Source organism: Hemibagrus wyckioides, linkage group LG25, assembly GCF_019097595.1.
Source record: "Hemibagrus wyckioides isolate EC202008001 linkage group LG25, SWU_Hwy_1.0, whole genome shotgun sequence".
Taxonomy (NCBI): Eukaryota; Metazoa; Chordata; class Actinopteri; order Siluriformes; family Bagridae; genus Hemibagrus; species Hemibagrus wyckioides.
The window spans coordinates 12,634,391-12,649,627 of NC_080734.1; the positions used below are offsets into that span (position 1 = coordinate 12,634,391).

Consider the following 15,237-nt stretch of genomic DNA (forward strand, 5'->3'; position numbering starts at 1 on the left):
TTCCAGTGTATGCTACTCTTCATTATTCTGCATTTCACTATTTCACTTATAAAACATTACAGGTTATATAAGTTATACTGCTGTAATATACTTTCAGTTTGGTCTGAAACTGCATGAGTTTAGCTTCTAGCATATTAATGCACTCATTATAAAACTTTATTGTTGCTATAGAAACAGCATATTCACAGGAACCTCTAGAAATTATGCTCAAATAGATGAATTTTAGCACAAACTAATGTCTTGCCATTTTTAATGATCATGATGCTTATCATGAAGATTATTTGACACTGAAGGAAGTATCCAGACACAGTCCTCTGTAACTGCTGAGAATCAGATGCAAAGCTGTTAATTTTTTCATTAAAAAAAAAAAAAAACTGGGAGAATATTTAGAACAGAGGAATTTGTGCTTTCTAAAAAATAACAACACAAGCTATATTTTTGCCTTATTATTAATTTCAGTATTTTGAGGGGGAAAAAAAGAGAGGCTGGTGAGAGAATGACTGTTTACAGCCACTATAACATAAGTGTTCCATAACACGGAATATAAACGAGTAATACAAGCCTAAAATAATCAAAACGTGTATTCATAAAAGACTTTGGGAGGTACTGTTATTATCATTAAAGACTTAATTGCAGGCATCATGCAGCATCACAGCTTTAACATCACATTCTTTTTTTATTTTATTTAATGCTTTATTCCATCCTGGATGCTGGAAGCAACAACATGACCCCCCCTAAATCACAAAAATATTTCAAATAAATGTTCCACTGCAATTAAAGTGCAAAAAGGATACTCCACAAACTCCACTGGAGACTTTGTCAGCTGCTCAAGTGCCTTTGTCTCCACAAATGATGACATGTGATAACTTTTATTGGACTCTGTAAAATAAGAGGTGTCAGTAAGGTTAGGCTTATGACATATTTACAGTATGAAGTATGTTTTGTGCCTGTTAAACTATTGTACATGATGTAAAATACTGTATAATAATGATGATCAACTAACTTACTTTTAGATGCTTCAAATGAGGTGAACTTGACCGGCTGGATATAGTTGACTAAGTTGGACATTTCCTCAGTGGCAAATGCTTCACTTCCTGCTGTCCCCTAAACGAGACACATAGTAAGCAGTGCACCAGTCCACATTTACAGGAGAGAGATGAGTGTAGGTAAAGTCAATGCCCTATTCTGTGTATGTGAGCTGACAGATATATGGGATTGACAGTAGACAGTAATTAAGACATCTTTGCCATAAAGTTATGTCTAGTAGTAGATGAGTAAGAATAGTGATAGTACATGATAATACATGCTGTAGGTTTATATATTATAATAAGCCCTTTATATAGACATAGCAGTGTCTACCTCATCCATGGACTTTTTACAGTCGTCGTCTTCATCATCCTCATCCTCACTTTCTGCATCGACCTCACCTGATGTATCAATTGAAATGTCACTATTTATTTATGATCTGAATCTCGCAGATATCATAATGTGAAGTAACAAGAAACTAAAAACAAACTATTTATGTAAATTACATTAATGCATACAAATGTAAACTTAATACATACATAATCACTAAACACACATCAAATGAATAAATGGATTAAACCAAGCTTACACTGGGTCTTCATAACATATTTATAAGCCTTTAGATACAAGAATAAAGAAGCTATTTTACATGTTTAATGAAAGACTTGTGTCGAAGCAGGCGAAGAAACATTAAAGAATTTATGCAACAGTAATCTAAAATTTCCGTATGAATATATAGTTCATTCATAAGAGTCATTTCCAATCCCCATTTTCAGTTATTTAGCATATGGGGTTCTGAAATAATCCACATAAATTTACATTTGCATTTAGATTTCTGGCATTTGGCAGAGGCCCTTATCCTGAGTTACTTACAACTTATCTCATTTTGTACAACTGAACAAGGACCTTGCTCAAGGGCCCAAGAGTGGCAGCTTGGTGGAGCTGGGATTTGAACCTTCTGATCAGAAGATATATAGTTCTATAAGCTACATATTACAATAAATAAATAATGGCACTTCTTAATAATATTTAAATCAAACAAATGATGGACAACCATCAGTATAACTTCTCCAATATTATTATACATTTTGTACATACAGGTGGATAACTGATGCCTCAAACCTTCATAAACCTTCGTAAATGTGCTGTTATTTAATAATGTTTATGCCTCAAACCTTAAAAAGGATTTATGTACAGCCATACTACACAGTCAACCCATAATAAGCATTGACGCCTTTTCTAGTTTTCATGTCTTCACTTTTTCAGATTTCTAGTGCTTATGAATGTGTTATAATGTATGTTAATATGTAGGCACTTTCCATGTAATGCACCTTTTAATAATGAATGCACCTTTTAAATTATTTTGAGCACTTTTACAGTTCACTTCTTAGTCTAAAATAAATAAACTAGCTATTTTTGTGTGTGTTGGTGTTACTTAGTGCAGTCTCACCAATATATTTTCTCCCCTGTGGCCTGCTGTCACTGCCTGACTCTGAGTTCGGCTGACTGGAGTCCGGCATGTCATGATTTGTGGAGCCTGTGAAGCAGCCCAGGTTCAGTCAGTCACAGTGCAACAACCAAAACCTTTCTCTTAGGATTCTGATAATGTGCATTCAGCACAAATTTTGAAAACTTCATTCCTTTTTTTAATCACTTGTATGTTGTTACATAAAATGAACTGGTCATATCTCTGGTGAATTGAAGGAAACTAGATAAATAGAGCTAGTCCTGTGAAAAAAGCAAAAACTGGAAGCATCAGTATAATGTCTGAAGGATGTTAGGATCATTTAAGAACATTACGGTGTCATTACTGCCATTTGTTTAAATCGCTTCTCTTCGGGGGACAATACATTTTTTTGTTAGTAGTATATAAGGTTTTTTTGTACTATTAATTCCACTCCTAGAAAAAAGGAAAATGCAGTAAAACTGGGACAAAGGTTCTAGAGAATGAGAAATTAATTGCAAATGAGCAGTCGCGGGCCGTGCATTTCACACCTAGGCCTTCACTGATGTCCTTTCTGAATGAATCCACCTCTATACCATCATTATGATGCCAAAGCAATAGATACTAATCAACCGTTAAATAGCAAAGTAAAAAAGAAATTAGACTACAGTATTTCACACCTCACAAGGAATAGTCAATTTTATTACAGTCCGCCTTGAAAATGTGTTTGTAAGGATGTCTGCAACCAAATCAATTTCTTCTCCTCTGTCAGCCATTGTGAGTGAAAATATGAATATATTTTATTTAGTTTGTGCAGTTCGCTGCGTTTGACTACTCCAGTTATCCAATCAAAGGACGGGAAATTGCTGATGTAATCATATACCTGCTAGATGGCCCAAGTGACGCCAACTCAAAATCTGATTGGTTAATGTAACAATTTCATTGCCACTTATTTTAAGCTACGGGGGTCTGCACTATTGATTGTGAAGGCCTTAAGGCAGATTTCTTTCACCCTGCCAAAACATGATGTCAGCCACTGGCTGAAATATGATTGGAGTCTTATTATAAATATACACTACTGGAAGCAGCGCAACTAAGAGAAAAGCTATGAAATGTAGAGAATAGACTATTGGGAATAATTTAATACACATTCATGGAAAAATATATTAAATATATTAAAATGCAAGTCAGTGATTCAGATCACTGCTGTTTAGACCAGCGGAGAAGGCCTTGCTGGCCCTGAAGGCCCATTAGAGTGTCATCTGTCACAAATCATCACTGAGCTTAACAGCTTGTGCATGCTTTACTTTTCTGTTCTCATTTAATATTTGGAGCCAATCTACAGACTAATCATCTTCTAACTAGAGTCACTGGAAATGTTAATTAGTGCATACTGCAGCACTTGAGAGACTCATAATCCGTCTGAGTGGACTTCCTGGGTATGTGTCGGAGCTGCTCGTCCAGCAGAGGGCAATATGAGTTCAGGAGAGCACAGTAGTAGTTTCAGTAGCGCTGCTGATGGATCGCTATGTGATTGTGCTTGAAAGCTAACGGTGAAAATATCGACCAGGCTGCCTGCTATCATTCAGCCCCTGAGGATCAGCAGCACAAACGGCAGCCAAAAGCATCCTTGCTGAAAAGTAATTACAGACTCGCTCTACAGAGGAAGATGCAATATAGATAACCTAACCTAGCAAGAAAGTATGTGTGTAGAACAAAACACCTGGGTGTTATTTAGATTTGTTTTAATAGCTTTCACTTTTTATTTGATACCCACTTATTAAAAATAAGATTTCTTCCCTGTCCTATGGAACAATTTAAAATTCTGAACAAAACAAAAAAGAAAGCGGAAATTTACGCAAACTTTATTATAAAAAAGGAGAGGTACCTGCACTTGGAGAGGACTGCTCACACACACTGGATGTATCGCTGTAGGTATTTGAGGTCTGCTCACAGAGCTTCTTCTTTGTGCTGCCATCATCCTTGTGGGAATTTTTCTTGTTCTTGATGAGAATTTTACCCAAGAGTTCCATGGGACTGGGCAGAGGGCATCCTGCTTCCAGCTGAAAATAGAGGAATGTTAGTACTGTACATTAAAGATATCAAGAAAAAATTAAACATGGTTATAAATGAATAGAAATACAACATCTGTTTACAATGCAGCAATTATGGTCTAGTTATTTAGGGAGCAAATGAATGTGTTTTGGTTATCTTTTCTATTTCCCATCAACTGATTTTAAACCCAGGTCTTTCCATCATAATTTCTAAAGAAATAGAAATGATCAGGTGCAAAAGTCTGTGCCCCCTTCAGAACTGGTTCTGTTTTGCAAAAATTGTCCCTTGTGCTTTCTCTTCTTGCCCTTGGGAAAACGGAGATAATTTAGATCTAAAGCCCAATACGCCTTTCACAGTTGGACAGTTGGTCTGGCTCGCAGAGACAAAGCTAACTTCACATGGTCTCCTACACAAAGGCCACACTGACAGTGCAGCCAAGATACAGGCCTTTCCTACCGCAATAAATCTACCAGCACAATGAGTGTATTACCGCAAGTCATTCACAACCTTCCCTAATGAGTGAAAGAGTGGGGATGAAAGGAGGAAAGCAGTTATGTAAGGACAAGTGACGGGGGCTCAGAGTTCCTCTACAGGAGCACAAAGCACGCTTTTGACCGGTTACTATGACAACTGTGGGGGTACAGATAAAGGTTTGTCAAGCACTAGCATTTAGATCAGCCACTGGCATATTTCCATTTAATCTGCTCCGAGTGACAGCATTCTGCAATTCGATAAACGTGTGGCTGCTTGAGTACACTGACTCTAGGGAGCGTGTGATTGGCTGGAGATGAAAACAGAATTAAAATATAAAGCATCGTTTTTCTCCTTGTATTTTTCCCTATTTTAGCCTCATTTATATATTGCGATGCATGGTGCGAAGTGATCTAATAGGTTTTAATGCAGCTTTTATGCTGGTGTAGTGTAAGTGTATGTTTCTAGGCAACTTCTAGAATAAACAGAAATTCAGAATTCATCCTGAAGTTATGCTGAAGTCAGTAGAATATGGTTGTGAACTCACTGCGTATTTCTCCAGTGGATCTGTAAGCAGAGCATCTCCAAATATTGATCTGCAGTACTCAGCCATCTTAGCTTGCTGCTTGGGGCTGCGAAGACAAGACAAACAGAGAGACAATCAGCGCCACAGCCATGACCTCACATACAAATACATTAACTTCACACTGTCTGACAACAGACAATTCTAATTTTTTGTTCTTGTCAAGGCAAAACATATTTACACATCTGCTCTTAAAAACTGCATCCCATAAGTAAACGCATCTGTCTTTCTGGATAATTGAGGCATCTTTCACATCTGTCTCTATGTACCACTGGACTGGGAAAGAATAAGTGCCATAGTGGAGTCACTGAAACCATTACTAGCAGCTTACTTCTGCCTCGTTAAATGATTTTGGAGGAACAGCACGGCCTGAGAAACTGAGAATTGTGTAGTCTGAGTGGTGGGAGTGCCGATTTCACTTACGAGTCCACATGGTTCTCAAATGAGAGGATGACAGGAAAAGGAGATGTCTTGAAAGCACTCTCAGCAATGGCCTCAATCACTTCCTGAAAAAGACGATTGGCATTGCTTAATCATCATCAAGCCACAAAACACTTTCAGGACCCACCATGAACCTCATACTGCACTGATGAATACTGATAATGAGATATTTCTAATGCCACTCCAGATGGAAATGCAGTCTTATTGCAAGTCAATCTGGGTTGCTTTAGCCGTGTCATCAGAAGCGGGAGATTATCTGTTATAACCTAATAAGGTTGCATTATCTATTTTTTTTAAATGCATTGCTTTTGCTGGGTGTGACCGTGCTTAAACAATTTCCTCATCTCTCCCAGCAGTCTCCTTTTTTCCATTGTATTTCTTGATCTTTTTTTCTGTCTCATCTTGTACTCAATGTGTCTATAATTTTTTTGTCTCTGGTTGGTGAAGAAATCAGAATCTTTTTATACAGTCTGGATGTGTGTGATTGTCTCACAGCTTCTTTTTGTGCAACAAGGTACAGATTTCATAGTGTTAAGTTACCTTAAAGGAGATCTCAGTGGTCATGGTGAAGCCGTGGGTGATAATGGGCTCCTCGTCGGCTGTGCGTCCCTTCCAGCAGTCCAGCTCCACACAGCGGCAGCCTGACAGCAGCACTTGTCTGTACATCTCCACCGAGGAGTTTCCCGCCAGCTGCCCCGCTACACAAATCACACTGACCCTCAGAACCGAGTCGTCATGCCGCACATCAAGTATAACATCACAACATCCAAACACAAGGCTTATTCAATATTTCGAGTAAAAATAATCTTTGAGTAAATACACAATCTGTTATATAAAATATGACGCACTGCCGTGCATCCAAGATAGCACTGCTCTTATTAGAGGAATTTCAACACGTCTTAGCCAAGTTTGTAAATTTAAACACAGAGACTTGATTTGCTGTGAAAGAAACAGCACAGTCTATAAAATTTCTAAACAAATAGACAATATTTCATGTGCAACAATTCTAGGAAAGAATGGAAGTAATGGGGCTGAATCTGAATGTATTACCATCATTAGCAAAGCAATTATGTCCCTATTAGTATCACAATACTACAGCACAGTGAGGAGCCTTTAGAGACATTTGAGGGGTCATTTTCCAGGCAAAAGCCTCTTAGCTTTTTTTTGTCTTTTTTCCAGAAAATGCATTCAGTCATTTCCAGAAATGTCTTATCTTCTGATACATTATCTCCTAATAACTGCCTGCAATTGCACATTCTTTTAATGTCTTTATTTGGGAAAACAGTCCATTAGAAACATCAGATGAGGTATTTAATGACACAGTCCATTAGAAAAATCATTTGAGGATTATTTCTATTTATTAGCTAATTTCTTTAGTCATTTTATGTGGTACAGTATTTTCTCTAAAGTTTAGTTGTCAATTCTACAAGGGAGTGACCTAGACTCAATTAAAAACTCATCTCTGAGCTCTACTCTGGTAGATTCGAAGGCGTAAACTGCAATTCTCAATGGCACAGGAAATCAAGTTAAACACCTACAATGCAGCGTTTCCTACAAACACGCTTTGAGGTCAAAAGAGTTTAAAAGTTTGAGAAAGACAATTATGTTGTGCACCCTGAACATTTAGCACCTACCTACCCACTTAGGCAATTAAACGATAATTGAAGACTTTAAAATAATTGCAGTCTTTCTTTATTACCTCATGAAAAATCAATCACATTTCTATGCATTTCAACATTATTTCTTAACTATATTTAAATGTCAAATCAAAACTAATCCAACTTTCTTTTGTTATTTTAAACAATCAGGGTTGTGCAGATATAATAAAGTTGAGGCATTTAAAAAATAAAATCCTGATCTCATAATACATTTCTACAAATTTATACAAACGAGCAAGGTAGTTGGAATTATGTTCAGTAATCTACAATACCCATATTCTCATTTACAGAGAATTTATTTGTACTTCTTAATCATGTATTCTGCAATACCCACTGGGCCCAAACGTTTCTGATTCAGTCCTCAAATACAGTGAACTAGGATTGTCTAGTTCAGAGATCAGAGATACACATACTGTAGTCTGCTTCACTGACCTGTGAGGTAGGTGTTATGGGAGGAGTTGATGAAGTAGTGGGACAAAGGAAGTGTCATGTCCTCACTTTGGTCCAGTTTCTCCGGAGGGATGATGCTGTTCTCTTCTCCATTCAGATACCTGGCAAAACCCTCAACAGAGATCTGCCCTGAGGAACAAAACAGTAAAATGTGTTCATATGCTGCTGTGTCTTCACTGTATATATATATATATATATATATATATATAGGGTTCTTGTCCAGTTGCAAGACAAAAGTTCAACATTGGGAATTTTGAAACATTCAGTTCTCTATGCTTCTGAACACCTGAGATTTCACACAGCTACTGCAGTTCATATCAAATTATCAAGACAAGCGAGTCCAACATGTTCCTGATACAAATGCAGCCTCATATACAGCTGTTTTGTGTGCAATCATAAGATAAGTAATGCCTCACTAAACTGGTGGAAAATGATGGAATATTATATAAAAAAGAGTTGTAATTTTTTTATACACTGCACCTTATATGAGCACAAATTAAAGCAGTCTGTGTACACTTTATAATAACCTGACAATGGCATAATTCTTACACATTACATAATAAAGTTTTAAAAAACTATGGAAAGAAAAAGTACTGTTGCTACTAGACAGAAAAATTACAATCCCAACCCAAGCTATAAACCAATTAGTGTGATGGTCAGTGACAGCCAAAGCTTGTGTCCCATGTCCTACGAAGATAAAGACGGCTGGTTTTCAACACCCCCAGTTCCTCCAGGTAGAGTTCCAGTCTATAGGAGATCTCCTCAGTCCCTCTGGCCACTTTACACTAATTAATCATGCCATGCACTCAGAAGACTTCCACAGCCTAATTAACAACGCTTTCCCTCTGACATATGAACGCAGTCTCCATAATGAGGCAATGGGGGAGCCTTTCATCTCAGCAGGTCCTCACCTTTCCAGCCTTGTGAGAGAAGAACCTGTGGCTGTAGATCACACTGAGAGTGTCACTATTTGATCGTACAACTCCTCATTATGGAGTAGATTCCTGAAAATACATCTTCTTCCAATTATTGCTGTAACTATTTCTTTTATTCTTTTGACAGGCCATTTTTATCCAGATCAACTTCGTGGTTAAAGACCTTACTTGAAACCCCAACAGTGACTTTGAATTGATTTTCTGATGACTCTTTAAGAACCATGACCTCTGAGCCACTGCTGTCCCTGGATCACTTTAAAACATTTATCATCATATAATAATCTGCACAGCAGCAGAAGATATAAATAGCAACTAAACTGAACCACTCTTCATTATAGGTGCTTTTAGTAATACTTTATTTAACTTTGGTAGAGCTTTAAATGTTAATGAATCTATTAATCTGTTAATAAATGTAAAAAATTTTACATGATAAATTTTAAGCTTAAAGTGGCCCTGTGATGGAATGGCAACCTGTCCAGGGTGTACCCCTGCCTTTCACAGAATGTGTGCTGGGATAGGCTCCAGCAGATCCCCGTGACCCTAATTAGGAATAAAGAGGGTATAGAAAATGGATGGTTTTAAGCTTAACGTTTAAACTTTAGTGCCTATAGGTCCTATAATCACACTGGGACATTTCAGGTATTTCAATCCACTCATCTGTCTTCTCCATGTAAAATTCCACTTCATAGTTTTAAATGGTTACTTCAGTAGTGGCATCAGTAACAAACTAGCCAACATGCTATAGAGTGTTGCTTCTTCAGGATCTAATTCTCCTAGCTGAGCAAAAATAAACAGAATATTTTGCTACGTGTCCAAAATGTCACTAAGTCTATATTAATTTCTTTTTTTTTAATTCAGAAACATTGACTTAATGAAGGAATGTTGCTTCCTGAATTTGTTAACACCTGACCAATCAGCAGCTTTACGTAAATCTCGCATGCATAACCTTATTCTCTTTTCTTTTCTATTTTTTCTCTTTTTCCTTTCTCGTTCACTCTCCTTCCTTCTGCTTGTGTTTCTTCTATTTGTAGGTCATGAAAAGAGTTGACAGGACTTTTAGAAGAGCATGTGGAAGTTACACTGTTACACTGATGGCAGAACCAGAACTTTATGCCTTTAGAAGCAACATGAATTTCGCAAACAGACTTTAAACCGTCTTGTGGATGAAGAGTGATACTTCTGAAGAGTGATGAAGAGATACTTCTGGCCAACATTGCTAGCCTTAAAATCTCTGTCTTCAGAATTATTTTATGTCCGAAGTGTTTCTTTTGCTTTGTTTTGGGTTCAGCAGCTGCTGAGAATGAAATCTGACACAAAGCACACACTGAAGGCATTTCTCTTTCTGCACCATTCAATTATTGAGGAAAAAACACACTCAAAAACACAATCAAAAGTTCTGGCCCTTGTACATGTCAAGAAAGCTAGTCCATAATAGCTAGTCCATAATCAGGTCCATAATAATTGAATTCATACATTTTTAGATATGACACAAACTTATTTTTGTTGAGAGAACAAAGCAATCATTAAAATCAACCAAAACCACTTAAGTACAATGAACACGGATGGATCTTGCAAAATGGATCTTTTAAAATTTAAGCAATGATATTGTGGACTAGACTTCAGTGACCATGTCATGTACTGTTAAATCAAATTGCTTATAAAATTATTTACACCATAAAGTGTGTGTGTTGTTTTGGTATGTTATTGTAAAGCTTCAGCACATCTGTTTGTACTGCACTTCATTCATGACATCTATGTATCTAAGTATTTAAGGGGGTCACCACTATATCAGTGGCAGGTGGCTGCTCTAACCTCTCTTATAGAGCATGATGTCAGGTTCATACTTCTCCACCAACGCCTGCACTTGCTCGGGCTTCAGGGGAGGGTACAGGATCTCGTTCAGCCGAGGGTCCCGCTGCTTGTTGTTGATGAAGTCAGTCATCTGATCTACTGTGAGGTATGGCCTGCTCTTAGCACCACTACAGAGACAGAATAGAAGAAGTGACAGAGACATAAGTAATACAAAGTGGCTGAAGTACAGCACTAACAGTAGCAACAGGACGCTGACAGGCGAGACCGAGAAACACAGTCAGGGAAGAGATTGCTCAGGGAGAAATACACTGCATTCAGAATTGATCTAAATTTATACCACATCCTTGTTAAATACTTTATTCAGTTTGTGCAGAATGTGTTGACTAATTTTCTATAAAACATACTGTAGCTCAGACAATGCACTCAGCAGTTCCTTCTGATATGTAATCATTTCAACAGTAAAAACTCATTAATAGGGATTGTTTATATTGAATGCTCTGCATAATTCATAATAAATAGTTTTAAAAATGTGGTATTTAAGGAAAAAATTATAATATTTTATTTGTTGAGGTTTCAGTAAGGAACATTTATGGATTCTATAAGATAACGTAGAGTCTTCAGGACAGAGGGCTTATTGTTTTTTTCTGTAATATTTCATTTGTCTCAGAGAGAAAAAGAGAGACTTTTGAGGAAAGGACTGTTTATATCTGCTGGATTGTAAGTTATAACAGGAACTGACTTGTTTCAGGAGAAACAATAAACAGTAAAAAGCACGACATGTTCATTAATCACTTACAATTTTTAACTGTTTGGAAAGTTCTGTCATGTAAGAGAAAAACACTTTCAAACATGATGGCATTATAAAATAATAAACTATGTGGTGGTATGCATCACCTCATCGTTGATTATTCTCCTGTCAGAGTCATGTTGGGTCTCCAGATGAAACTAATTCACACCAAGAGCCAATTAAAGTAGCTAATTCACCATTCAGTATGTTTTGGAGTAACTGGTTATAACCAATAACTGATTCTAAGCAGCGTATCAGATAGACAGGAGGGTCAATTTGTCATGCAATTTCCTGCATAACTCTCTTTCATATCATACCTCTGATCCAATGATCAATGATGTATGAGTTTAATTTGTAAGCTTGCTATGTTCAGATTGATGGGAGGGTCTGTGTTTCTTTCTAAGGCTACTGCAGCCTCCCAGCTGACTATACATCCCACTTTGGAGGGACAATAGCAATAAAACTGGACTCAGCATGAGCCACGAAAGAGGCTTACATTTCAGAGAAGATGGTATCGATGTCCTTCCGGGGACAAATGTTATTGAGGAACACTCTGAATATATCTGGAGTGAACTGTTCCTGGGGAATTAAGTCATTCTGGAGGAGAAAAAAAGAGATTGTAAGTGCACTTAAGTGCTATTTCTAGGACAGCATGAGTGGAATTTAATTGAAAAGAAAAAGAAAGAAAGGGAAAAAGGGAACTCAACATGACCAGATGTATAAATCATATATATATATATATATATATATATATATATATATATATATATATATATATAAGTAAAAATTATTATTTATAAGTAAACTTATTATATAAAAATAGTAAACTTGGCCGCTCATATTCACCGTCATTCTAATTGCACACACCTGGACTCACACACACACACACACACACACACACACACACACACACACACACACACACACACATGCTATTTAAGGCCTCTTCAGCCACCAGTTCAATGTGAGTTACATGTCCATTGCCATGTAGCTGGCTATACCAAGCCTTCTTTTCCAGTGCTGTTGTGTTTGGTTACGACTACACTGGTGGTTTCTGGACTGTGTTTTTGTCTCTCCCTTTCTCTCTCAAAAAAGGACACTTTGAGCTGTTTATGTGATGATGCAGCCACTCAGGGTTTTATCAGAGCAAAGGCAGATGCACATATGCACACACAGACAGCAGGGTTAAAGACAGAGCAAAGGGATTTACACTGCTGAGATTTTGTTCTAATTAACTCAACATTACAGTAAAAAACAACCACAACAAGCACACAAAAACACAGCAGTGCATTACTCTTTCGCAGATAGGGTGTGTGTGTGTGCATGTATGCATGTGTGTGTGTGTGTGTGTGCATGTGTGTCTGCGTGTGTGTGTGTGTGTGCATGTGTGTATGTGTGCATGTGTGCTGTATTTCATGCAGTCACAGAAGCAAGTGTAAAATTTCATTATAACAAAGGAATGGAAATTGTTTGGGTATATATAAAAAGCTGAATTCCTCTTACAAAACCCTTTACATGTCATTTATGAATGGTTTCTGGCAGCATCATAAATAAACATTCTCAGAAGGGTTTATATGGACATTTCTATCCAGAGGCTTTGAGTTCAAGATTGCGTACAAAATCAGTACCACAGACATTATGTTGTATTAAACAATTACGTTTTAATGTACCATTAGTTTTGGTATAATTTGCAAAACTGAAAATACTGAAACATGAACATCTTCTCATGTCTGCAGAATTGAAGCTGAACTTTCTAATTATATAATTACACATTTACACATTACGCATCTCAGTGCCAATAAACAAACCCAGCAGCATTGACAGACAATAAGCAGAGCTTACTCTCCCTGATGGAAGACCGCAGATCTCCAGCGCATTCTCAACCCGCTTCCTGTCTGCCGAAAACACACGGAAGATGCTAGAGTAGAACAAACAAGAAGAAGAGAAGTGTTGAACATAACGAAATGTGTTTCATCAAAGTGCTAAAAGTTTTATTTGAGTGCACGGCAGTATAAATTCTACAGATCACTGAACCCGACTATTTACACATAAAGCACTGAGACACTGTATAACCCCAGAACCTGTTTTATCTACTATTCAATTAAATATTTACTTATGATTTCTTTATTTTTTAAGTCAGCTAAGGGCAACTAAATATCGAGTTTTGACCAAAATATATTTATTTTTCTTTTTTTCTTTTTCTTTAGATTATAACATACATTGACACCTCTGCCTTAAGAAAAATAAATAAATATGTATTTATAAAGCAAAGTGAAATATATTTTCTGAATGTGCTTAAGCTTTCTGTTAAGATCACATATTATAAATAAGTTTTATTTTCTACCTACGAATGGCATTTGCTAGCTTGCTAGCTCAAGCCACCACACAGATCATTTTCAGATGCATTTATTACTGCTTGAGTAAGTGAGCAGCATTCACAGACAGACGCCTGAGCAGGGTACATATGTTATGTACTTGGGTGATGTTGTGTTACTTACTTCTTCACAGGAATAAATCCTTCAGGAGTGAGCTGGAGCACTAGTCTAGTATACCTGTAAAAGGAAACAAATTCCTTTCAGGATCTGTCACTTTTTGCAAATAATAAATAGTCCTATCTGTTGGACTAAAGCATAAACTGTAGAGGCATTTGTTGCTTCGTTCTATAAATATTCCTGACATTTTGTATATCCCTGTGCATGAATATCAGCCAACCTCATTTGCCTAACCTCAACAAGCCTTCTGTCAGAGATTGTTTTTGTGCGTGCAGCAGTGCATATCCTTCCCCACGTGTTTCTAATTATAGCCTGTGTGTGAAAGTGTGTTTGTGTGTGTGTGTCCGTATTTGCACTGCAGGTATTTACATTTTATGCATCGCTCCACACTCGTAGCAGGATGCTCTGCATCAGCACTGGACCATAAGAACATACTAAAAACAGCCTGAATGCAACTTGAGCTATTGTTATGGACAATGCATAGCTTTTCAATTTTATTTCATTATTTATTTTTTTCTTTGCAAATTATTAATGAACATTATGCAGTTGCCCATGCTAGCGTAAAAGACTGCTCTAGCCGAAGTTATGCTGGTATTAATTAACCATCAGGGTGAAGGTTCTGAACTCAACGAACTCTTTCTCAAACCTCAGCCCTGGCCACGCACTGCATGATCAGATGAATGTGGTCCACAGCACAAGGACATCAAAACTGCCACTGTACGAACCTCAACAGATGATCACATGTTTTTGCTGTGGCTCTGTGCATATTTTATCGATGAGAGTTGTGCGAAGTGAAGAAAGAGTGTCTTAGGTAAATAGAGAAAAAGTAATGAGAAGTCATGCTTTTGTTCTATAATCTAAAATCATGAATTAAAGAAAGCATGTCCCAGAACATTTAAAATATAATAATTCGATTTAATTATTTTGCTAAACATTTTATTACATTTTTACTGTATATGATTAATACCTGGCTACATTTACGCTGCCTGTGATATTCTAAACACTGTTACTCCAACACACTCTCATGAGCTGGTTATCTTCTACAGAAGTGTTACAGCTTCTACCCTTCAATTTGTTACTAAT

General features: G+C 37.0%; 1 protein-coding gene across 4 annotated transcripts in view; it reads right to left on the bottom strand.

The window, feature by feature from the left end:
* LOC131346055 (1-phosphatidylinositol 4,5-bisphosphate phosphodiesterase beta-1) overlaps positions 1–15,237 on the bottom strand; it is an 89,794-nt gene that overhangs the window by 27,279 nt on the left and 47,278 nt on the right. For all 4 annotated transcript variants that reach the window (XR_009203565.1, XM_058379376.1, XM_058379375.1 and 1 more), the window contains exons 7-19: positions 14,161–14,214; positions 13,505–13,580; positions 12,159–12,259; positions 10,876–11,042; positions 8,111–8,257; positions 6,561–6,718; positions 6,003–6,085; positions 5,544–5,628; positions 4,359–4,533; positions 2,477–2,563; positions 1,360–1,427; positions 1,008–1,104; positions 795–879 (exon numbers count right to left, since the gene is read on the bottom strand). Coding sequence is in view for 3 of the 4 variants with exons in the window: in XM_058379376.1 (XP_058235359.1) it covers positions 795–879; positions 1,008–1,104; positions 1,360–1,427; positions 2,477–2,563; positions 4,359–4,533; positions 5,544–5,628; positions 6,003–6,085; positions 6,561–6,718; positions 8,111–8,257; positions 10,876–11,042; positions 12,159–12,259; positions 13,505–13,580; positions 14,161–14,214 (1,383 nt within the window). In the remaining variant the exon portion in view is untranslated. The remainder of the gene's footprint in view (positions 1–794; positions 880–1,007; positions 1,105–1,359; positions 1,428–2,476; positions 2,564–4,358; positions 4,534–5,543; positions 5,629–6,002; positions 6,086–6,560; positions 6,719–8,110; positions 8,258–10,875; positions 11,043–12,158; positions 12,260–13,504; positions 13,581–14,160; positions 14,215–15,237) is intronic.